At 53.6% G+C, this 26,594-nt stretch overlaps 1 protein-coding gene across 1 annotated transcript in view; it reads left to right on the forward strand.

Moving 5' to 3' along the window:
- Positions 1-26,594, forward strand: part of LOC139240326 (trypsin-like) — a 222,584-nt gene that overhangs the window by 149,013 nt on the left and 46,977 nt on the right. The window contains exons 4-5 of the mRNA XM_070868799.1: positions 22,557-22,716; positions 24,914-25,223. Coding sequence (XP_070724900.1) covers positions 22,557-22,716; positions 24,914-25,223 — 470 coding nt within the window. The remainder of the gene's footprint in view (positions 1-22,556; positions 22,717-24,913; positions 25,224-26,594) is intronic.

Consider the following 26,594-nt stretch of genomic DNA (forward strand, 5'->3'; position numbering starts at 1 on the left):
CTGCTCCCATACCCATACCCAGAGACTGATCACTGCTCCCACACCATACCCAGAGACTGATCACTGCTCCCATACCCAGAGACTGATCACTGCTCCCACACCATACCCAGAGACTGATCACTGCTCCCACACTATACCCAGAGACTGATCACTGCTCCCACACCATACCCAGAGACTGATCACTGCTCCCACACCATACCCAGAGACTGATCACTGCTCCCACACTATACCCAGAGACTGATCACTGCTCCCACACTATACCCAGAGACTGATCACTGCTCCCACACCATACCCAGAGACTGATCACTGTTCCCACACCATACCCAGAGACTGATCACTGCTCCCACACCATACCCAGAGACTGATCCCTGCTCCCACACCATACCCAGAGACTGATCACTGCTCCCACACCATACCCAGAGACTAATCACTGCTCCAACACCATACCCAGAGACTGATCACTGCTCCCACACCATACCCAGAGACTGATCACTGCTCCCACACCATACCCAGAGACTGATCACTGCTCCCACACCATACCCAGAGACTGATCACTGCTCCCACACCATACCCAGAGACTGATCACTGCTCCCACACCATACCCAGAGACTGATCACTGCTCCCACACCATACCCAGAGACTGATCACTGCTCCCACACCTTACCCAGAGACTGATCACTGCTCCCACACCATACCCAGAGACTGATCACTGCTCCCACACTATACCCAGAGACTGATCACTGCTCCCACACTATACCCAGAGACTGATCACTGCTCCCACACCATACCCAGAGACTGATCACTGCTCCCACACCATACCCAGAGACTGATCACTGCTCCCACACCATACCCAGAGACTGATCACTGCTCCCACACCATACCCAGAGACTGATCACTGCTCCCACACCACACCCAGAGACTGATCACTGCTCCCACACCCAGAGACTGATCACTGCTCCCACACCATACCCAGAGACTGATCACTGCTCCCACACCACACCCAGAGACTGATCACTGCTCCCATACCCAGAGACTGATCACTGCTCCCACACCATACCCAGAGACTGATCACTGCTCCCACACTATACCCAGAGACTGATCACTGCTCCCATACCCAGAGACTGATCACTGCTCCCTCATCATGCCCAGAGACTGATCACTGCTCCCACACCATACCCAGAGACTGATCACTGCTCCCACACCATACCCAGAGACTGATCACTGCTCCCACACCATACCCAGAGACTGATCACTGCTCCCACACCATACCCAGAGACTGATCACTGCTCCCACACCATACCCAGAGACTGATCACTGCTCCCACACCATACCCAGAGACTGATCACTGCTCCCACACCATACCCAGAGACTGATCACTGCTCCCACACTATTCCCAGAGACTGATCACTGCTCCCACACCATACCCAGAGATTGATCACTGCTCCCACACCATACTCAGAGATTGATCACTGCTCCCACACCATACCCAGAGATTGATCACTGCTCCCACACCATACCCAGAGATTGATCACTGCTTCCACACCATACCCAGAGACTGATCACTGCTCCCACACCATACCCAGAGACTGATCACTGCTCCCACACCAGGCCCAGAGACTGATCACTGCTCCCACACCATACCCAGAGACTGATCACTGCTCCCACACTATACCCAGAGACTGATCACTGCTCCCACACCATACCCAGAGACTGATCACTGCTCCCACACCATACCCAGAGACTGATCACTGCTCCCACACTATACCCAGAGACTGATCACTGCTCCCACACTATACCCAGAGACTGATCACTGCTCCCACACCATACCCAGAGACTGATCACTGCTCCCACACCATACCCAGAGACTGATCACTGCTCCCACACTATACCCAGAGACTGATCACTGCTCCCACAACATGCCCAGAGACTGGTCACTGCTCCCACACCATACCCAGAGACTGATCACTGCTCCCACACTATACCCAGAGACTGATCACTGCTCCCACATCATACCCAGAGACTGATCACTGCTCCCACACCATACCCAGAGACTGATCACTGCTCCCACACTATACCCAGAGACCGATCACTGCTCCCACACTATACCCAGAGACTGATCATTGCTCCCACACCATACCCAGAGACTGATCACTGCTCCCACACCATACCCAGAGACTGATCACTGCTCCCACACCATACCCAGAGACTGATCACTGCTCCCACACCATACCCAGAGACTGATCACTGCTCCCACACCATACCCAGAGACTGATCACTGCTCCCACACCATACCCAGAGACTGATCACTGCTCCCACACCATACCCAGGGATTGGTCACTGCTCCCACACCATACCCAGAGACTGATCACTGCTCCCACACCATACCCAGAGACTGATCACTGCTCCCACACCATACCCAGAGACTGATCACTGCTCCCACACCACACCCAGAGACTGATCACTGCTCCCACACCCAGAGACTGATCACTGCTCCCACACCATACCCAGAGACTGATCACTGCTCCCACACCACACCCAGAGACTGATCACTGCTCCCATACCCAGAGACTGATCACTGCTCCCACACCATACCCAGAGACTGATCACTGCTCCCACACCATACCCAGAGACTGATCACTGCTCCCACACCATACCCAGAGACTGATCACTGCTCCCACACCATACCCAGAGACTGATCACTGCTCCCATACCCATACCCAGAGACTGATAACTGCTCCCACACTATACCCAGAGACTAATCACTGCTCCCATACCCAGAGACTGATCACTGCTCCCACACCATACCCAGAGAATGATCACTGCTCCCACACTATACCCAGAGACGGATCACTGCTCCCACACCATAACCAGAGACTGATCACTGCTCCCACACCATACCCAGAGACTGATCACTGCTCCCACACCATACCCAGAGACTGATCACTGCTCCCACACTATACCCAGAGACTGATCACTGCTCCCACACCATACCCAGAGACTGATCACTGCTCCCACACCATACCCAGAGACTGATCACTGCTCCCACACCATACCCAGAGACTGATCACTGCTCCCACACCATACCCAGAGACTGATCACTGCTCCCACACCATACCCAGAGACTGATCACTGCTCCCACACCATACCCAGAGACTGATCACTGCTCCCACACCATACCCAGAGACTGATCACTGCTCCCACACTATACCCAGAGACTGATCACTGCTCCCACACTATACCCAGAGACTGATCACTGCTCCCACACCATACCCAGAGACTGATCACTGCTCCCACACCATACCCAGAGACTGATCACTGCTCCCACACCATACCCAGAGACTGATCACTGCTCCCACACCATACCCAGAGACTGATCACTGCTCCCACACCATACCCAGAGACTGATCACTGCTCCCACACCATACCCAGAGACTGATCACTGCTCCCACACCATACCCAGGGATTGGTCACTGCTCCCACACCATACCCAGAGACTGATCACTGCTCCCACACCATACCCAGAGACTGATCACTGCTCCCACACCATACCCAGAGACTGATCACTGCTCCCACACCACACCCAGAGACTGATCACTGCTCCCACACCCAGAGACTGATCACTGCTCCCACACCATACCCAGAGACTGATCACTGCTCCCACACCACACCCAGAGACTGATCACTGCTCCCATACCCAGAGACTGATCACTGCTCCCACACCATACCCAGAGACTGATCACTGCTCCCACACTATACCCAGAGACTGATCACTGCTCCCACACCATACCCAGAGACTGATCACTGCTCCCACACCATACCCAGAGACTGATCACTGCTCCCATACCCATACCCAGAGACTGATCACTGCTCCCACACCATATCCAGAGACTGATCACTGCTCCCACACTATACCCAGAGACTGATCACTGCTCCCACACTATACCCAGAGACTGATCACTGCTCTCACACCATACCCAGAGACTGATCACTGCTCCCACACCATACCCAGAGACTGATCACTGCTCCCACACCATACCCAGAGACTGATCACTGCTCCCACACCATACCCAGAGACTGATCACTGCTCCCACACTATACCCAGAGACTGATCACTGCTCCCACACCATACCCAGAGACTGATCACTGCTCCCACACCATACCCAGAGACTGATCACTGCTCCCACACCATACCCAGAGACTGATCACTGCTCCCATACCCAGAGACTGATCACTGCTCCCACACCATACCCAGAGACTGATCACTGCTCCCACACCATACCCAGAGACTGATCACTGCTCCCACACTATACCCAGAGACTGATCACTACTCCCACACTATACCCAGAGACTGATCACTGCTCCCACACCATACCCAGAGACTGATCACTGCTCCCACACTATACCCAGAGACTGATCACTGCTCCCACACTATACCCAGAGACTGATCACTACTCCCACACCATACCCAGAGGCTGATCACTGCTCCCACACTATAACCAGAGGCTGATCACTGCTCCCACACTATACCCAGAGACTGATCACTGCTCCCACACTATACCCAGAGACTGATCACTGCTCCCACACTATACCCAGAGGCTGATCACTGCTCCCACACTATACCCAGAGACTGATCACTGCTCCCACACTATACCCAGAGACTGATCACTGCTCCCACACTATACCCAGAGACTGATCACTGCTCCCACACCATACCCAGAGGCTGATCACTGCTCCCACACTATAACCAGAGGCTGATCACTGCTCCCACACTATACCCAGAGACTGATCACTGCTCCCACACCATACCCAGAGACTGATCACTGCTCCCACACTATACCCAGAGACTGATCACTGCTCCCACACTATACCCAGAGACTGATCACTGCTCCCACACCATACCCAGAGACTGATCACTGCTCCCACACCATACCCAGAGACTGATCACTGCTCCCACACCATACCCAGAGACTGATCACTGCTCCCACACTATACCCAGAGACTGATCACTGCTCCCACACCATACCCAGAGACTGATCACTGCTCCCACACTATACCCAGAGACTGATCACTGCTCCCACACCATACCCAGAGACTGATCACTGCTCCCACACCATACCCAGAGACTGATCACTGCTCCCACACCATACCCAGAGACTGATCACTGCTCCCGCACCATACCCAGAGACTGATCACTGCTCCCACACCATACCCAGAGACTGATCACTGCTCCCACACCATACCCAGAGACTGATCACTGCTCCCACACCATACCCAGAGACTGATCACTGCTCCCACACCATACCCAGGGATTGGTCACTGCTCCTACACCATACCCAGAGACTGATCACTGCTCCCACACCATACCCAGAGACTGATCACTGCTCCCACACCATACCCAGAGACTGATCACTGCTCCCACACCACACCCAGAGACTGATCACTGCTCCCACACCCAGAGACTGATCACTGCTCCCACACCATACCCAGAGACTGATCACTGCTCCCACACCACACCCAGAGACTGATCACTGCTCCCACACCATACCCAGAGACTGATCACTGCTCCCACACCATACCCAGAGACTGATCACTGCTCCCACACCATACCCAGAGACTGATCACTGCTCCCACACCATACCCAGAGACTGATCACTGCTCCCACACCACACCCAGAGACTGATCACTGCTCCCACACCACGCCCAGAGACTGATCACTGCTCCCACACCACACCCAGAGACTGATCACTGCTCTCACACCATACCCAGAGACTGATCACTGCTCCAACACCATACCCAGAGACTGATCACTGCTCCAACACCATACCCAGAGACTGATCACTGCTCCCACACCATACCCAGAGACTGATCACTGCTCCCACACCATACCCAGAGACTGATCACTGCTCCCACACCATACCCAGAGACTGATCACTGCTCCCACACCATACCCAGAGACTGATCACTGCTCCCACACCATACCCAGAGACTGATCACTGCTCCCACACCATACCCAGAGACTGATCACTGCTCCCACACCATACCCAGAGACTGATCACTGCTCCCACACCATACCCAGAGACTGATCACTGCTCTCACACCATACCCAGAGACTGATCACTGCTCTCACACCATACCCAGAGACTGATCACTGCTCCCACACCATACCCAGAGGCTGATCACTGCTCCCACACCACACCCAGAGACTGATCACTGCTCCCATACCCAGAGACTGATCACTGCTCTCACACCATACCCAGGGACTGATCACTGCTCTCACACCATGCCCAGAGACTGATCACTGCTCCCACACCATACCCAGAGACTGATCACTGCTCCCACACCATACCCAGAGACTGATCACTGCTCCCACACCATACCCAGAGACTGATCACTGCTCCCACACCATACCCAGAGACTGATCACTGCTCCCACACCATACCCAGAGACTGATCACTGCTCTCACACCATATCCAGAGACTGATCACTGCTCTCACACCATACCCAGAGACTGATCACTGCTCCCACACCATACCCAGAGGCTGATCACTGCTCCCACACCACACCCAGAGACTGATCACTGCTCCCATACCCAGAGACTGATCACTGCTCTCACACCATACCCAGAGACTGATCACTGCTCCCACACCATGCCCAGAGACTGATCACTGCTCCCACACCATACCCAGAGACTGATCACTGCTCCCACACCATACCCAGAGACTGATCACTGCTCCCACACCATACCCAGAGACTGATCACTGCTCCCACACCATACCCAGAGACTGATCACTGCTCCCACACCATACCCAGAGACTGATCACTGCTCCCACACCATACCCAGAGACTGATCACTGCTCTCACACCATACCCAGAGACTGATCACTGCTCCCACACCATGCCCAGAGACTGATCACTGCTCCCACACCATACCCAGAGACTGATCACTGCTCCCACACCACACCCAGAGACTGATCACTGCTCCCACACCATACCCAGAGACTGATCACTGCTCCCACACCACACCCAGAGACTGATCACTGCTCCCACACCATGCCCAGAGACTGATCACTGCTCCCACACCATACCCAGAGACTGATCACTGCTCCCACACCATACCCAGAGACTGATCACTCCTCCCACACCATACCCAGAGACTGATCACTGCTCCCACACCATACCCAGAGACTGATCACTCCTCCCACACCATACCCAGAGACTGATCACTGCTCCCACACCATACCGAGAGACTGATCACTCCTCCCACACCGTACCCAGAGGCATCACATGCTACTCTTCGTTCATGAGTCGGATTATAACGGATGAGAAGCGCATGACTGCTCAAGTATCGCTTTGATGTGTTGTATGCACTCTGCTGTTCTTTGTCCCATCTCCAACGCACATCTTTCTTTAATAAATAATGGAGTTTTACAAATACCGTTGCAGGTCCAGGAATAAAATGATTATAATATTGGACCATGCCTAAAATGGATCGTAATTCAGTTATGTTTTTTGGTTCTGAAGCCATCACATTCTGGTTGGAGATATAAAAACATAGAAACATAGAAAATAGGTGCAGGAGTAGGCCATTCGGCCCTTCGAGCCTGCACCACCATTCAATAAGATCATGGCTGATCATTCACCTCAGTACCCCATTCCTGCTTTCTCTCCATACCCCTTGAACCCTTTAGCCGTAAGGGCCACATCTAACTCCCTTTTGAAATTATCTAACGAATTGGCCTCAACAACTTTCTGTGGTAGAGAATTCCACAGGTTCACCACTCTCTGGGTGTAGACGTTTCTCCTCATCTCGGTCCGAAGTGGCTTACCCCTTATCCTTAGACTGTGACCCCTGGTTCTGGACTTCTCCAACATCGGGAACATTCTTCCTGCATCTAAACTGTCCCCTCCCGTCAGAATTTTATATGTTTCGATGCGATCTCCTCTCATTCTTCTAAATTCCAGTGAATATTAGCCTAGTCTATCCAGTCTCTCCTCATATGTCAGTCCTGCCATCCCGGGAATCAGTCTGGTGAACCTTCGCTGCACTCCCTCAATAGCAAGAATGTCCTTCCTCAGATTAGGAGACCAAAACTGAACACAATATTCCAGGTGAGGCCTCACCAAGGCCCTGTACATTTTCATCAACCCGCGATCCTAGATAAATCTCCTCCCGCTATATACATGAACATTTACTCCAGCTTCAGATTATGGTCATTGAACCGTCTGAATACTTCTTCCAAGATTTCTAGGTTATCCCTCTCTGTGTCAGTGCCGATCAACACATCATCGTGATTGCACAAACAGTGAATCATTCCCTATAAGGTCTGATTCATGGTACGGGGTATTGGTGAGGCCACACCTGGAGTACTGCGTGCACTTTTGTTCTCCGTATTTAAGGAAGGATACACTTGCATTGGAGGCCGTTCAGAGAAGGTTCACTCGGTTGATTCCGGAGATGAGGGGATTGACTTCTGAGGAAAGGTTGAGGAGGTTGGGCCTCTACTCATTGGAGTTCAGACGAATGAGAGGTGATCTTATTGAAACTTATTAGATAATGAGGGGGCTCGACAAGGTGGATGCAGAGAGGATGTTTCCACTGATGGGGGAGACTAGAACTAGGGGGCATGGTCTTAGAATAAGGGGCCGCCCATTTAAAACTGAGATGAGGAGGAATTTCTTCTCTCAGAGGGTTGTAAATTTGTGGAATTCGCTGCCCCAGAGAGCTGTGGAGGCTGGGACATTGAACATATTTAAGGTGGAGATAGACAGATTTTTGGGCGATAAGAGAGTGAAGGGTTATGGGGAACGGGCGGGGAAGTGGAGCTGAGTCTATGATCGGATCAGCCATGATCGTATTGAATGGTGGAGCAGGCTCGAGGGGCCGAATGGCCGACTCCTGCTCCTATTTCTTATGTTCTTATGGTAGCCGGCAATATCTTTGGTGAGGTCTTGATACCGTAGGGCAACTTAGTGTATGACTTTCAACCTTTGTGGGTGTTGACTGTCAGATTCTGCTGACTATCCTTGTCAATATTGAGTTGACTATGATGGGAGAGATCCAGTTTTGAGGCTAAGCCCCTCCCACTCACCAGCTCTACAACTATTTTTGTGGAAATTATAAATCAAGTGCCCCCTTAGTAAAGGGGCACCAAAACCGACAAATTAAACAAATTAATGTTTTGACATTGATGGATCAAGTAAGAATGTGGTTGCCCCGGGGTTGATGATGCACTCCAATCCCTCCGGCGCCCACCTCTCGCGGAAGGCCGCGAGCGTATCGGTGGACACCGCGTGCTCCATCTCCAGGGACACCCCGGCTCGGATGTATCCGCGGAAGAGAGGCAGGCAGTCGGGGCTGAACGACCCCCTTGACCGCCCGCTGCCTGGACCGGTAATGGCCACCCCTTGGCCAGGGCCCAGGAGCAGGCCCCACGAGGAGGCCCTCGGACCTGCCCCGCTCCCCTCCGCACAGGGTGCCCAAAGATCAGGAGCGTGGGACTGAAGTGCAACCAGAACTTGAGGAGTGGCCCCTTCAAACAATGGAAGAGGGGCTGCAACTTCACACACTGAACGTACCCGTGGAACACGGACTCCTCCAGACCGCAGAAATACGGCGTTCAAACAAATCCACCGCTGACAGTCGATGCCGGTGTACAAACTTTGAGCAAATTTGCAAAATCAAGATTGCTCAGAAAAAATCAGTGGATGCCAGAAAAAACACTGCCCACTGGTGGTGAAAATTGAGGCCATTATCTCTCTCTTTCTCTCTTTCTCTCTCTCTTTCATTCTCTATCTTTCTCTCTCTTTCTCTCTCTCTCTGTCTCTCTCTCTCTCTTTCTCTCCCTCTGTCTCTCTCTCTCTCTGTCTCTCCCTTTCTCTCTCTCTCTCTTTCTCTCTCTCTCTCTCTGTCTCTCCCTTTCTCTCTCTCTCCCTTTCTCCCCCTCTGTCTCTCCCTCTCTCTCTCTCTTTCTTGCTCTCTCTCTGTCTCTCTTTCTCTCTGTCTCTCTTTCTCTCTCTCTCTTTCTCCCTTTCTCTCTCTCTCTCTCTCTCTGTCTCTCCCTTTCTCTCTCTGTCTCTCCCTCTCTCTCTCTCTGTCTCTCTCCCCCCCTCCTCTCTCTCTTCCTTTCTTTCTCTCTCTCTATCTCTCTCTCTGTCTCTCCCTTTCTCTCTCTCTCTCTCTATCTCTCTCTCTGTCTCTCCCTTTCTCTTTCTCTCTCTCTGTCTCTCCCTTTCTCTCTCTCTCTCTCTGTTTCTCCCTTTCTCTCTCTCTCTGTCTCTCCCTTTCTCTCTCTCTCTCTCTGTTTCTCCCTTTCTCTCTCTCTCTGTCTCTCCCTTTCTCTCTCTCTCTCTCTCTCTCTCTCTTTGTCGTTCCGGTCGTGCCTCACAGAAACCCCGCTAACACCCACTGATGTCCTGCCAGAGAGACGCGCTGTGATTTCCCAATTGCAGTGAATCACCTTTTATGACCCTGGTTCTGCACACGGTATCAGCCCCGGATAAGATTGTCTGATTAGTGTCGATGTTTCTCACCTTTCTTTCGCTCTGGGGTCCAAAAGGCACAAGAGCTGATCGACCAGGATTAGCAGTGCGACCAGCAGACACGTCCCAGGAACGTCTCGCCACGCACTCTCGATTTTTGACCGAGCAGTTTGGATTGAAGATGTTTGCGATGGGGATAAAGACTATCTTGTTATCTGCGCTGATCGCAGCAGGAGGCAAGTCAGCATGGGTTTGTGAAAGGGAAATCAAGCTTGACAAATCTTCTGGAATTTTTTGAGGATGTAACTAGCAGAGTGGACAAGGGAGAACCAGTGGATGTGGTGTATTTGGACTTTCAAAAGGCTTTTGACAAGGTCCCACACAAGAGATTGGTGTGCAAAATTAAAGCACATGGTATTGCGGGTAATGTACTGACATAGATAGAGAACTGGTTGGCAGACAGGAAGCAGAGAGTCGGGATAAACAGGTCCTTTTCAGAATGGCAGGCAGTGACTAGTGGGGTGCCGCAGGGCTCAGTGCTGGGACCCCAGCTATTTACAATATGCATTAATGATTTGGACGAAGGAATTGAATGTAATATCTCCAAGTTTGCAGATGACACTAAGCTGGGTGGCGGTGTGAGCTGTGAGGAGGATGCTAAGAGGCTGCAGGGTGACTTGGACAGGTTAGGTGAGTGGGCAAATGCATGGCAGATGCAGTATAATGTGGATAAATGTGAGGTTATCCACTTTGGTGGCAAAAACAGGGAGGCAGAATATTATCTGAATGGTGACAGATTAGGAAAAGGGGAGATGCAACGAGACCTGGGGGTCATGGTTCATCAGTCATTGAAAGTTGGCATGCAGGTACAGCAGGCGGTGAAGAAGGCAAATGGTATGTTGGCCTTCATAGCGAGAGGATTTGAGTATAGGAGCAGGGAGGTCTTACTGCAGTTGTACAGGGTCTTGGTGAGGCCTCACCTGGAATATTGTGTTCAGTTTTGGTCTCCTAATCTGAGGAAGGACATTCTTGCTATTGAGGGAGTGCAGCAAAGGTTCACCAGACTGATTCCCGGGGTGGCAGGACTGACATATGAAGAAAGACTGGATCGACTAGGCTTATATTCACTGGAGTTTAGAAGAATGAGAGGAGATCTCATAGAAGCATATAAAATTCTGATGGGTTTAGACAGGTTAGATGCAGGAAGAATGTTCCCGATGTTGGGGAAGTCCAGAACCAGGGGTCACAGTCTAAGGATAAGGGGGAAGCCATTTGGGACCGAGATGAGGAGAAACTTCTTCACCCAGAGAATTGTGAACCTGTGGAATTCTCTACCACAGAGAGCTGTTGAGGCCAGTTCGTTAGATATATTCAAAAGGGAGTTAGTTGTGACTCTTACGGCTAAAGGGATCAAGGGGTATGGAGAGAAAGCAGGAATGGGGTACTGAGGTGAATGATCAGCCATGATCTTATTGAATGGCGGTGCAGGCTCGAAGGGCCGAATGGCCTACTCCTGCACCTATTTTCTATGTTTTGATGTAATTATGGTGATGGGGTGAGATGGAGAGGCTGATGTGGAGAATAAACACCGGCAGGGAGCGGTGGGGCCTGTTTCTGAGCCGTACACTCGATGTAAGTCTACGTAACTTAAGTATTACATTGCAAGTCTTGTTTTGACTGAGCATTATCTTCCTTTTTATTCGTTCCTGGGATGTGGGCGTCGCTGGCCAAGGCCGGCATTTATGGCCCATTCCCTCGTCGCCACTTGAGAAGGTGGAGGTGAGCCTCCTTCTTGAACCGCTGCAGTCCGTGTGGTGAAGGGGCTCCCACAGTGCTGTTAGGGAGGGAGTTCCACGGTGAAGGAACAGCCGATATATTCCCAAATCGAGGGATGGTGTGTGTGTGACTGGAAGGGGAACGTGGAGGTGGTTAGAGGTTTAAATGACGAGGATAGGTTGCATAAGCTGGACTTGTTTGCGATAGGACGTATCCAAGTCAACACTGCATCTTTGTCATCCCTGGCAGACCAAAGTCCCATTGACCATTACCTGAGGTACAACTGTATTTACAGCACAGGAACAAGCCGTTCGGCTCAACAGGTTCGTGCTGGGGTTCACGCTCCACACGAGACCCCTCCCACCACTCTCGTCACTGTATTCTGTCTTCGTTGTCGCAGTTTGGTGTCTCGCTGGGCAGTTCAGAGGGCAGCTAAGAGCCAACCACCTTGCTGTGGGTCTGGAGTCACATATAGGCCAGTAGACAATTCAGGTCACTGGAGAAATACCACCAACGATGTCTCCGCGAGATCCTGCAAATCCCCCGGGAGGACAGACGCACCAACGTTAGCGTCCTCGACCAGGCCCAACATCCCCAGCATCGAAGCACTGACCACACACTCGACCAGCTCCGCTGGGCAGGGCCACATCGTCCGCATGGCCCCCAGACACGAGACTCCCCAAAGCGAGCGCTCTACTCGGAACTCCTTCACGGCAAGCGAGCCCCAGGTGGGCAGAGGAAACGTTACAAGGGACCACCCTCAAAGCCTCCCTGATAAAGTGCGACATCCCCAACCGACACCTGGGAGTCCCTGGGCCCAAAGACCAGTCCCGCCCTAAGTGGAGGAAGTGCATCCGGGAGGGCGCTGAGCACCTCGAGTCTCGTCGCCCGAGAGCGTGCAGAAACCAAGCGCAGGCAGCGGAAGGAGCGTGCGGCAAACCAGTCCCACCCTCCCCTTCCCTCAACCACTGTCTGTCCCACCTGTGACAGGGACTGTGGCTCCCGTATTGGGACTGTTCAGTCACCCGAGAACTCACTTTTAGAGTGGAAGCAAGTCTTCCTCGACTCCGAGGGACTGCCCGTGATGATGATGATAGGCCAGACCAGGTAAGGATGGCAGATTTCCTTGCCGACAGGGCGCAAGTGAACCAGATGTGTTTTTACGACAACCCATTTGTTTTACAGTCCACACAAGCAATTTATTCGAGATTTATTGAATTAACTGCCGTGGTCAGATTTGAATTCCGGTCTCTGGATCATCAGTCTAGGCCCCTGGATTTCTGGTCGAGTAACATAACCACTACACCACCGTACCCTGTAACAGGAAGGTTCTTTGAGTGTATAGGCAGTCAGGAGATTGATCCACCGGCGCACCGTGGCTGCGGTGTGCACCGTCTACAAGATGCACCGCGGCAACTCGCCAAGGCTTCTTCGGCAACACCTCCCAAACCCGCGGCCTCTACCCGCCTCGAAGGACCAGGGCAGCAGGGGCCTGGGAACACCCCCACCTCCACGTTCCCCTCCCAGTCACACACTCACCATCCCTCGACTGGGAAATATATCGGCCGTTCCTTCATCGTCGCTGGGTCACAATCCCGGAACTCCCTCCCCGACAGCACTGTGGGAGCACCTTCACCACACGGACTGCAGCGGTTCAAGAAGGCGGCTCACCACCACCTTCTCAAGGGGCGACGAGGGAATGGGCCATAAATGCTGGGCCTTGGCCAGCGACGGCCCACATCCCAGATCAGGTCCCGCCGAAGTCGGCTTTTCATTTTTTAAGGCAAGCCATGTCACAGCAAAGTTGCACTGGGGCACCGGAGTTATACTGCAGGCCGCGAATGGCGCCCCGCCCACCAGGAGCGGGGGCTGGGCTCGCCTGCTTGCCGAACACGCGTGCAGGTTTTCCCACTCTCCAACGGCGCTGGCGAGACTCGGGGAGCCGAGAGAGTGCCAAGGGGCCGGAGTTATACTGCACACCGTGCCAGGGCCGCGCTGTGTGAGGCAGCCTCGCCGAGCGGGTATGTCAGCACTGGGCTGCTAGTGCAGATCAGGAGAGGCCTCAGGACATGGGCCAAGGGTCACACTGATAACGCGCAACGTTACAGAAAGAATTTTCATTTATATAGCACCTTTCCCGACCCCAGGGTGACCCAAAGCGCTTTACAGCCAATGAAGTAATTTTGGAGTGTGGTCATTGTTGTAATGTGGGAAACGCGGCAGGCAATTTACGCACAGCAAGCTCCCACACACAGCAATGAGCTTATGACCATCTGGTTTGCTCTGATGTTGCATTAAAGGATAAATATTCACCCCAGATAACACCAGGGAGATCTCCCCCTGCTCTTCTTCCATTAGTGACTCATGGCATCTTTTACATCCACCTGAGAGGGCATATGAGGGCCTTGGTTTAACGTCTCATCTGAAAGACGGCATTTCGACAGTGCGGTGCTCCCTCAGTACTGCCCCTCCGACACTGCGGCGCTCCCTCAGTACTGCCCCTCCGACACTGCAGCACTCCCTCAGTACTGCCCCTCCGACACTGCGGCGCTCCCTCAGTACTGCCCCTCCGACAGTGCGGTGCTCCCTCAGTACTGCCCCTCCGACACTGCGGCGCTCCCTCAGTACTGCCCCTCCGACAGTGCGGCACTCCCTCAGTACTGCCCCTCCGACAGTGCGGCACTCCCTCAGTACTGCCCCTCCGACACTGCGGCGCTCCCTCAGTACTGCCCCTCTGAAAGTGCGGCGCTCCCTCAGTACTGCCCCTCCGACAGTGCAGCGTTCCCTCAGTACTGCCCCTCCGACAGTGCGGCGCTCCCTCAGTATTGCCCCTCCGACAGTGCGGCACTCCATCACTACTGCCCCTCTGACAGTGCGGCGCTCCCTCAGTACTGCCACTCCGAGAGTGCGGCGCTCCCTCAGTACTGCCCCTCCGACAGTGCAGCGCTCCCTCAGTACTGCCCCTCCGACAGTGCGGCGCTCCCTCAGTACTGCCACTCCGACAGTGCGGCGCTCCCTCAGTACTGCCACTCCGAGAGTGCGGCGCTCCCTCAGTACCGCCCCTCTGACAGTGCGGCGCTCCCTCAGTACTGCCCCTCCGACAGTGCGGCGCTCCCTCAGTACTGCCCCTCCGACAGTGCGGCGCTCCCTCAGTACTGCCCCTCCGAGAGTGCAGCGCTCCCTCAGTACTGCCCCTCCGACAGTGCAGCGTTCCCTCAGTACTGCCCCTCCGACAGTGCGGCACTCCCTCAGTACTGCCCCTCCGACAGTGCGGCACTCCCTCAGTACTGCCCCTCCGACAGTGCGGCACTCCCTCAGTACTGCCCCTCCGACAGTGCGGCGCTCCGTCAGTACTGCCCCTCCGACAGTGCGGCACTCCCTCAGTACTGCCCCTCCGACAGTGCGGCGCTCCGTCAGTACTGCCCCTCCGACAGTGCGGCGCTCCCTCAGTACTGTCCCTCCGACAGTGCGGTGCTCCCTCAGTACTGCCCCTCCGACAGTGCGGTGCTCCCTCAGTACTGCCCCTCCGACAGTGCGGCGCTCCCTCACTACTGCCCCTCCGACAGTGCGGCGCTCCCTCAGTACTGTCCCTCCGACAGTGCGGTGCTCCCTCAGTACTGCCCCTCCGACAGTGCGGCGCTCCCTCAGTACTGCCCCTCCGACAGTGCGGCACTCCCTCAGTACTGCCCCTCCGACAGTGCGGCGCTCCCTCAGTACTGCCCCTTCGACAGTGCGGTGCTCCCTCAGTACTGCCCCTTCGACAGTGCAGCACTCCCTCAGTACTGCCCCTTCGACAGTGCGGTGCTCCCTCAGTACTGCCCCTTCGACAGTGCGGCACTCCCTCAGTACTGCCCCTCCGACAGTGCGGTGCTCCCTCAGTACTGCCCCTCCGACAGTGCGGCGCTCCCTCAGTACTGCCCCTCCGACAGTGCGGCGCTCCCTCAGTACTGCCCCTCCGAGAGTGCGGCGCTCCCTCAGTACTGCCCCTCCGACAGTGCGGCACTCCCTCAGTACTGCCACTCCGAGAGTGCGGCACTCCCTCAGTACTGCCCCTCCGACAGTGCGGCCCTCCCTCAGTACTGCCCCTCCAACAGTGCAGCACTCCCTCAGTACTGCCCCTCCGACAGTACGGCGCTCCCTCAGTACTGCCCCTCCGACAGTACGGCGCTCCCTCAGTACTGCCCCTCCGACAGTACGGCGCTCCCTCAGTACTGCCCCTCCGACAGTACGGTGCTCCCTCAGTACTGCCCCTCCGACAGTGCGGCGCTCCCTCAGTACTGCCCCTCCGACAGTGCGGCGCTCCCTCAGTACTGCCCCTCCGACAGTGCGGCGCTCCCTCACTATTTCCCAGGGCAGTGGAAATCTTCTGATTCAGAGGTACATACATCTTCAGTTCAATATTGTGCAATGATGGCAATGTTGATTGAACAATGACTGACTTATTAAACTTTTACTGCATGCACTTGCACTGAGGGGATATTAATTAAGGTGCGGCTTCTGTGGGATTCTGAGAGTTTTGTTATCGCGCTCCTCCAAAAGCAAATCTCATTCTTCTGTTCAAACCCTCCAGGGTCTTCCTCCCTCAATCTCTGTAACCTCCACCAGCCCCTACACCCCTCCCTATCTCTGTAACCTTCTCTAGCCCCTACACCCCTCCCTATCTCTGTAACATCCTCCAGCCCCTACACCCCTCCCTATCTCTGTAACCTTCTCCAGCCCCGACACCCCTCCCTATCTCTGTAACCTTCTCCAGCCCCTACACCCCTCCCTATCTCTGTAACCTTCTCTAGCCCCTACACCCCTCCCTATCTCTGTAACATCCTCCAGCCCCTACACCCCTCCCTATCTCTGTAACCTTCTCCAGCCCCTACACCCCTCCCTATCTCTGTAACCTTCTCCAGCCCCTATACCCCTTCCTATCTCTGTAACCTCCTCCAGCCCCTACACCCCTCCCTATCTCTGTAACCTTCTCCAGTCCCTACACCCCTCCCTATCTCTGTAACATCCTCCAGCCCCTACACCCCTCCCTATCTCTGTAACCTCAACCAGCCCCTACACCTCTCCCTATCTCTGTAACCTTCTCCAGCCCCTATACCCCTCCCTATCTCTGTAATCTCCTCCAGCCCCTACACCCCACCCTATCTCTGTAACCTCCTCCAGCCCCTACATCTCTCCCGATCTCTGTAACCTCCTCCAGCCCCTATACCCCTCCCTAACTCTGTACTCTCCTCCAGCCCTGACACCCCTCCCTATCTCTGTAACCTCCTCCAGCCCCTACACCACTCCCTATCTCTGTAACCTCATCCAGTTCCTACACCCCTCCCTATCTCTGTAACCTCATCCAGTCCCTACACCCCTCCCTGTCTCTGTAACCTCATCCAGCCCCTACACCCCTCCCTATCTCTGTAACCTTCTCTAGCCCCTACACCCCTCCCTTTCTCTGTTACCTCCTCCAGCCCCTACACCCCTCCCTATCTCTGTAACCTCCACCAACCCCTACACCCCTCCCTATCTCTGTAACCTTCTCCAGCCCCTACACCGCTCCCTATCTCTGTAATCTCCTCCAGCCCCTACACCCCTCCCTATCTCTGTAACCTCCTCCAGCCCCTACACCCCCCCCTATCTCTATAATATCCTCCAGCCCCGACACCCCTCCCTATCTCTGTAACCTTCTCCAGCCCCTACACCCCTCCCTATCTCTGTAACCTTCTCTAGCCCCTACACCCCTCCCTATCTCTGTAACATCCTCCAGCCCCTACACCCCTCCCTATCTCTGTAACCTTCTCCAGCCCCTACACCCCTCCCTATCTCTGTAACCTTCTCCAGCCCCTATACCCCTTCCTATCTCTGTAACCTTCTCCAGTCCCTACACCCCTCCCCATCTCTGTAACATCCTCCAGCCCCTACACCCCTCCCTATCTCTGTAACCTCAACCAGCCCCTACACCTCTCCCTATCTCTGTAACCTTCTCCAGCCCCTATACCCCTCCCTATCTCTGTAATCTCCTCCAGCCCCTACACCCCACCCTATCTCTGTAACCTCCTCCAGCCCCTACATCTCTCCCGATCTCTGTAACCTCCTCCAGCCCCTATACCCCTCCCTAACTCTGTACTCTCCTCCAGCCCTGACACCCCTCCCTATCTCTGTAACCTCCTCCAGCCCCTACACCACTCCCTATCTCTGTAACCTCATCCAGTTCCTACACCCCTCCCTATCTCTGTAACCTCATCCAGTCCCTACACCCCTCCCTGTCTCTGTAACCTCATCCAGCCCCTACACCCCTCCCTATCTCTGTAACCTTCTCTAGCCCCTACACCCCTCCCTTTCTCTGTTACCTCCTCCAGCCCCTACACCCCTCCCTATCTCTGTAACCTCCACCAACCCCTACACCCCTCCCTATCTCTGTAACCTTCTCCAGCCCCTACACCGCTCCCTATCTCTGTAATCTCCTCCAGCCCCTACACCCCTCCCTATCTCTGTAATGTCCTCCAGCCCCTATACCCTTCCCTAACTCTGTACTCTCCTCCATCTCTGACACCCCTCTCTATCTCTGTAACCTTCTCCAGCCCTTACACCCCTCCTTATCTCTGTAACCTCCTCCAGTCCCTACACCCCTCCCTGTCTCTGTAACCTCATCCAGCCCCTACACCCCCCCCTCAATCTCTGTAACCTCCTCCAGCCCCTACACACCTCCCTATCACTGTAACGTTCTCCAGCCCCTATACCCCTCCCTATCTCTGTAATCACCTCCAGCCCCTAAACCCCTCCCTATCTCTGTAACCTCCACCAACCCCTACACCCCTCCCTATCTCTGTAACCTCCTCCAGCCCCTACATCTCTCCCTATCTCTGTAACCTCCTCCAGCCCCTACACCCCTCCCTATCTCTGTAACCTCCTCCAGCCCCTACACCACTCCCTAACTCTGTACTCTCCTCCAGCCCTGACACCCCTCCCTATCTCTGTAACCTCCTCCAGTCCCTACACCCCTTCTTATCTCTGTAACCTCCTCCAGTCCCTACACCCCTCCCTGTCTCTGTAACCTCATCCAGCCCCTACACCCCTCCCTCAATCTCTGTAACCTCCTTCAGCCCCTACACCCCTCCCTATCTCTGTAACCTCCTCCATCCCCTACACCCCTCCCTATCTCTGTAACCTCCTCTAGTCCCTACTCCCCTCCCTATCTATATAACCTCCTCCAGCCCCTACACCCCTCCCTATCTCTGTAACCTCCTCCAGCCCCTACACGCCTCCCTATCTCTGTAACCTCCTCCAGCTACTACAGCACTCCGACAATGCGGTGCTCCCTCAGTACTGACCCTCCGACCGTGCAGCACTCCCTCAGTACTACCCTCTGACAGTGCGGCGTTCCCTCAGTACTGCACTGGGAGTGACAGCCGAGAAATAACTTAAGCTTGAGAGCAGTTAGAGGGCAAGTGGTGGGTAACTGAATGAAGTCATGCAGAACTAATTCAACCCTTGTGTTTCCTGGACTCGCTGCGGGCTCAAGGGGCTGAATGGGCCTCCTCCTGTTCCTGTGTAACAGGCTTGAGGGGCTGAATGGGCCTCCTCCTGTTCCTGTGTAACAGGCTCGAGTGGCTGAATGGGCCTCCTCCTGTTCCTGTGTAACAGGCGCGAGGGGCTGAATGGGCCTCCTCCTGTTCCTGTGTAACAGGCTCGAGGGGCTGAATGGGCCTCCTCCTGTTCCTGTGTAACAGGCTCGAGGGACTGAATGGGCCTCCTCCTGTTCCTGTGTAACAGGCTCGAGGGGCTGAATGGGCCTTCTCCTGTCCCTGTGTAACAGGCTCGAGGGGCTGAATGGGCCTCCTCCTGTTCCTGTGTAACAGGCTCGAGGGGCTGAATCGGCCTCCTCCTCTGATATGTAATAATTTACAGTATAAATGCACACGAGGCCCATACTTGAGAGAAGGTCACTCTGTGACCAGTTACCTTTATTACGAAGACCTCAAGAGGCAGACAGTGGGTGGAGGATGAGGATGTTGTCTTGAAAAACCACCGTCCCTGGAATCGACTTGAGGAGGCTTTCCATATTTCGCTGAAAGATCGCGGCGGCCGAGCGAATCCCGAACGGATATCTGTTGTACTCAAACAACGCCTTGTGTGTCGTGATGGTGGTCAGCTTCTTCGACTCACTCGCCAGCTCCTGGGTCATGTAAGCTGAGGTCAGGTCCAATTTTGAAAAATGTTTGCCACCGGATAGTGTCACAAAGAGGTCCTCTGCTCTCGGTAACGGGTACTGGTCTTGGAGTGACACCCGATTGATGGTGGCCTTGTAATCACCATATATCCTGACCGACCCATCCGCCTTGAGCACCGGCACGATCGGGCTCGCCCAGTCACTGAATTCGACTGGCGAGATGATGCCTTCCCTCAGCAGGCGGTCCAATTCACATTCTATCTTTCCCCGCATCACGTACGGCACCACTCTGGCCTTGTGGTGTACTGGCCTGGCGTCCAGGTTTATGTGAATCACTACCTTGGTCCCCATGAAAGTGCCAATGCCGGGTTGAAATAATGAGTCAAATTTGTCCAGGACCTGTGAGCATGATACTCGCTCCACAGAAGAAATTACATTGACAACGCCCCATTTCCAGTTCATGACAGCAAACCAACTCCTACCCAGTAGTGCGGGACCATCCCCCGGGACAATCCAGAGTGGCAACCTGTTCTCCGAATCTTTATGGGTCACGACTACCGTGGCGCTGCCTAGCACCGGAATGATCTCCTTTGTATATGTCCGTAGCTGTGCGTCAATCGGCAATAATTTTGGCCTCCTGGCCTTGGATACCCACATCTTTTCGAACTGTTTGATACTCATCAGGGACTGGCTGGCCATTGATACTGGGATGCCATTGAGGAGCACTTTCATCATTATTGGTGGCGTCCTGGTATATGAACTGTATATGTGCTCCACATGAACCCGCTGAACTTCAGCTTCCAGCAATTTCCCCCAGAATTCATTTGGCCTCGTAGGGCTTACATCGGGCCCGTCCTCTTCGTACATCAACCTGGCTGCAGGCTTCCTGCACATACGCACCAAGTGACCACTGACGTTGCAGTTTCTGCAGGTATAGTGCTGATACCTGCAAGCTCTGGCTGGGTGTTTGCCTCCACACCTCCAGCATGAGCTGGAGGCCCTGTTGTTGGAAACAAAAGGTCCATTACCAGTCGATCGTCTCTGACTGTCTGTGTAACTGTCTTTAAGCGCAGCATTAACAGGTGTTGATGGCCCCATTACTGGCCGCATTGTCCATTGCGATGGCATGAATCACCGTTCAGCTAGCCATTGTCTCAGTTGAATTCCCCCTTTGGGTTCGACTACATGCTGGGGCACGTCCGATTGCCCCTGTCTGCCTAGAGAACTGTGTGCCGCGTTAACAATGTTGACTCCCTGGTCGTTTGCTGCATTTGAGCCAAGATTTTTGCCATAAATCATTCTGGTCTTTTCCTCCCTTGAGATAAATGTCTGGGCTATCAGAGCCGCTGTTTCCAAAGTCAAGTCTTTGGTCTCAATCAGTTTCCTGAAAACCCCAGCGTGCCCGATGCCCTCAATAAAAAAGTCTCGCAGCATCTCCGCTCTGCATGTATCTGGGAACTTACATAGGCTCACCAGTCGCCGGAGGTCTGCCACGAAGTCTGGAACGCTTTGCCCTTCTCACCGCCGGTGCGTGTAAAACCGGTGTCTCGCCATGTGCATGCTGCTCGCCGGTTTAAAGTGTTCCCCGATCAACTTACTGAGCTCTTCGAATGTCTTGTCCGCCGGCTTCTCTGGCACTAGAAGGTCCTTCATCAGGGAATACGTCCTGGATCCACAAACCGTCAGGAGATGAGCCCTGCGTTTGTCGGCCGAATCCTGTCCCAACCATTCCCTAGTGACAAAACTTTGCTGTAGTCTCTCAATAAAGTTGTCCCAATCATCACCAACACAGCACCTCTCTTCTGTGCTGCTCGTGGCCATGCTCGCATGGCTTAAATCCCAGTTTCTCGTCGCCAATGATATATTCTTACTATACAGTATAAATGCACACGAGGCCCATACTTGAGAGAAGATCACTCTGTGACCAGTTACCTTTATTACCAAGACATCCAGTAATGAAGGTGGGTGGAGCTTCCCCTTTTATACCTGAAAGTCCAGGTTAGGAGTGTCTCCCGCAAGTTCGCCCCCTTGTGGTCAGTGTTCTCAAGGTGCACAACTTAGGTCAGCTTCTACATGGGTTACAATGACAGTTGAATACATGACAATATGGTTGCTAAATTCCTTGCCCCCATATTTCCGATTCCAGTGACCTCCGTTTCCGGTGCTGACAAAATCCTGGCGGGCTACGAGTGTGTGCCTCACAGCCTCCCGTACCAGGTGTACATGACGGGTTTCCGGAGGCCTCGGTGTGGGGCGTCGGTCCTCAATTCAGAATGGCTCCTCTCCGCTGCGCACTGCTACATTCGGTGAGTAAGATAAACGTGGGCGACGACATCGTGGGGGGGACGATCGGGGAGGTCGCTTATGACGTGGAGAGTGCGAGTCTGGGGGAGGGCGGGCAGAGGAGAAAATCAACTCAGAGTTTCAGATACACAAACATGCCAGCTTCAGAGGGGGATCGGCAGGGTAGATGCAGGGAGGGTGTTTCCCCCCCCCCCGGGCTGGGGAGTCGAGAACCAAGGATCACACAGTCTCAGGATAAGGGGTCGGCCATTGAGGACTGAGATGAGGAGGAATTTCTTCACTCGGAGGAGGGGGTGAATCTTTGGAATTCTCTGCCCCAGAGGGCTGTGGAGGCTCCGTCGTTGAGTATATTCGAGGCTGAGATCGAGAGATTATGGGGGTCTCGGGGCATCGAGGGATGAGGGTATCGGGCTGAGCAGTGGAGATGTGGCGGATGATCAGTCGAGATCGTATTAAGAGCATAAGAACGTAAGAAATAGGAGCAGGAATCGGCCATTCGGCCCCTCGAGCCTGCTCCGCCATTTAATGGGATCATGGGCTGATCATCGGCCTCAACTCCACTTTCCCGCCCGATCCCCTTATCCTTTAATATTCCAGGGAATGGAATCTTGGCCTTTATTGCAAAGGGGATGGAGTATAAAAGCAGCAAAGTCCTGCTGCAGTTATCACCATCATCGGCAGTCCCTCGGAATCGAGGAAGACTTGCTTCCACTCTTAGAATGAATCCTTCGGTGGCTGAACAGTCCAATACGGGAATTACAGTCTCTGTCACAGGTGGGACAGACAGTGGTTGAGGGAAGGGGAGGGTGGGACAGGTTTGCCGCACGCTCCTTCCGCTGCCTGCGCTTGGTTTCTGCACGCTCTCGGTGACGAGACTCGAGGTGCTCAGCTACAGTTATACAGGGTATTGGTGAGGACACACCTGGAGTACTGTGGAGGCTGGGTCATTGAATATATTTAAGGCGGAGATAGACAGATGTTTGAGCGATAAGGGAGTGAAGGATTATGGGGAGCGGGCGGGGAAGTGGACCTGAGTCCATGATCAGATCAGCCATGATCATATTGAATGGCGGAGCAGGCTCGAGGGGCCGAATGGCCGACTCCTGCTCCTATTTCTTATGTTCTTAAATCACTAAAAGTTGCGACACAGGTTAGCAAGGCTGTTAAAAAACAAGCAAACAAGAACTAGGGTTTATTTCTCGAGGGATAGAATTGAAAATTAGGGAAGTTATGCTAAACCTGTATTGAACCTGGGTTAGACCACACTTGGAGCACTGTGCACAGTTCTGGTCTCCATATACCTGGGTTAGACCACACTTGGAGCACTGTGCACAGTTCTGGTCTCCATATACCTGGGTTAGACCACACTTGGAGCACTGTGCACAGTTCTGGTCTCCATATACCTGGGTTAGACCACACTTGGAGTACTGTGCACAGTTCTGGTCTCCATATATCTGGGTTAGACCACACTTGGAGCACTGTGCACAGTTCTGGTCTCCATATATCTGGGTTAGACCACACTTGGAGCACAGTGCACAGTTCTGGTCTCCATATACCTGGGTTAGACCACACTTGGAGCACTGTGCACAGTTCTGGTCTCCATATTATAAAAAGGATATCGAGGCACTGGAGAGGGAGCAGAGAAGATTTACAAGGATGATACCAGAAATGCGAGGGTGTACATATCAGGAAACGATCAACAGGCTGGGTCTCTTTTCATCTTGATAAAACAAGGTCGAGGGGTGAGCTAATAGAGGTGTTTAAAATGCTGTAAGGTTTTGATCGAGTGGATACAGGGAGAATGTTTCCACTTGTGGGGAAGAGCATAACTAGAGGCCATCAATATAAAATCGTCAGCAAGAAACCCAATGAGGAATTCAGGAGAAACTTCTTTACCCAGAGAGGGGTGAGAATGTGGAACTCGCTGCCACAGGGAGGGGTTGAGGCGAATAGTATCGAGGCATTTAAGGGGAGGCTGGACAAGTATATGGGGGAGAAGGGAATAGAGGGTTATGCTGATAGAGTTAGATGGGGAAAGACAGGAGGGGGCTCGAGTGGGGCATAAACACCGGCCTGGACTGGTTGAGCCGAACGGCCTGTTTCTGGGCCGTAGATCCGGTCTAATGGGGGAAGAGGATCGAGGGGCCATGTGACCTCCTCCTGCCCCCATGTGCTTCATGGTGTAGTCCTGTGTTACAGGCCCCAGCGACTGGACGTGTGGATCGGGGCCCATGATCTGTCTGTGGAGGAGGGCAGCTGGCAAACGCCGCGGGTGGTTCAAGCCATCCGTCACCCCGGCTACAATCGCAGGACCACCGACAATGACATCATGCTGCTGAAAGTGGCCCCTGCTGTCCGCTTCACCCAGCAGGTCCAACCCGTCCGTCTGCCCACCTCCTGTGCCACCCCTGGTACCCAGTGTATCATCGCCGGCTGGGGCAATACACAGCAAGATGGGGGTAAGTGTGGGTCCCCACTACGGGCGGTGAAAGGCCACTCGGAACAGTGTGTGCGTGTGTGTGTGTGTGTGTGAGTGTGCGTGTGTGAGTGTGTGTGTGTGTGAGTGTGTGTGTGAGTGTGTGTGTGTGTGTGTGTGTGAGTGTGTGAGTGTGAGTGTGTGTGAGTGTGTGTTTGTGTGTGTGTGTGTGCGTGTGTGAGTGTGTGTGTGTGTGAGTGTGTGTGTGAGTGTGTGTGTGTGTGTGTGAGTGTGTGAGTGTGAGTGTGTGTGTGTGAGTGTGAGTGTGAGTGTGTGAGTGTGTGTGAGTGTGTGTGTGTGTGAGTGTGTGTGTGAGTGTGTGAGTGTGAGTGTGTGTGAGTGTGTGTTTGTGTGTGTGTGCGTGTGTGCGTGTGTGAGTGTGTGTGTGTGAGTGTGTGTGTGAGTGTGTGTGTGAGTGTGTGTGAGTGTGTGAGTGTGAGTGTGTGTGTGTGAATGTGAGTGTGAGTGTGTGAGTGTATGTGAGTGTGTGAGTGTGTGTGAGTGTGTGAGTGTGAGTGCGTGTAAGTGTGTGTGTGTTTGTGTGAGTGTGTGTGTGTGTGAGTGTGTGTGTGTGTGTGTGAGTGTGTGTAAGTGTGTGTGTGTGTGTGAGTGTGTGTGAGTGTGTGAGTGTGTGAGTGTGTGTGAGTGTGTGTGTGTCTGAGTGTGTGTGAGTGTGTGAGTGTGTGTAAGTGTGTGTGTGTCTGTGTGAGTGTGTGTGTGTGAGTGTGTGTGAGTGTGTGAGTGTGTGAGTGTGTGTGAGTGTGTGTGTGAGTATGTGTGAGTGTGTGTGAGTGTGTGAGTGTGTGTATGTGTGTGCGTGTGTGCGTGTGTGTGTTTGTGTGAGTGTGTGTGCGTGTGAGTGTGTGTGTGAATGTGCGTGTGAGTGTGCGTGTGTGTACCTGTTTGTGAGAGTATATGTGTGTGAGTGTGTGTGAGAGCGTGTGAATGTGTGTGTGCGTATTGGTGTGTGAGTGTGTGAGCATGTGTGTGAGTGTGTGTTTGAGTGTGTGTGTGTGAGTGTGTGTTTGTGTGAGTGTGTGTAAGTGTGTGTAAGTGTGTGTGTGCGAGTCTGTGTGAGTATGTGTGAGAGTGTGTGTGTGTGTGAGTGTGTGTGTGTGAGTGTGTGTGTGTGTGTGTGAGTGTGTCTGAATGTGTGTGAGTGTGTGTGTGATGGTGTGAGTGTGAGTGTGTGTGAGTGTGTGTTTGTGTGAGTGTGTGTGTGAGTATGTAAGTTTGAGTGTGTGAGTGTGCTTGTGTGTGAGTGTGTGTGTGTGTGAGTGAGTGAGTCTGTGAGTGTGTGAGTGTTTGTGTGTGTGTATCGGTGAGTGTGTGAATGTGTGTGAGTGTGTGAGTGTGTTTGTGTGTGTGTGTGTGGGAGTGCGTGTCTGTGAGTGTAGTATGGGT

This window comes from Pristiophorus japonicus, chromosome 31, assembly GCF_044704955.1.
Source record: "Pristiophorus japonicus isolate sPriJap1 chromosome 31, sPriJap1.hap1, whole genome shotgun sequence".
Lineage (NCBI taxonomy): Eukaryota > Metazoa > Chordata > Chondrichthyes > Pristiophoridae > Pristiophorus > Pristiophorus japonicus.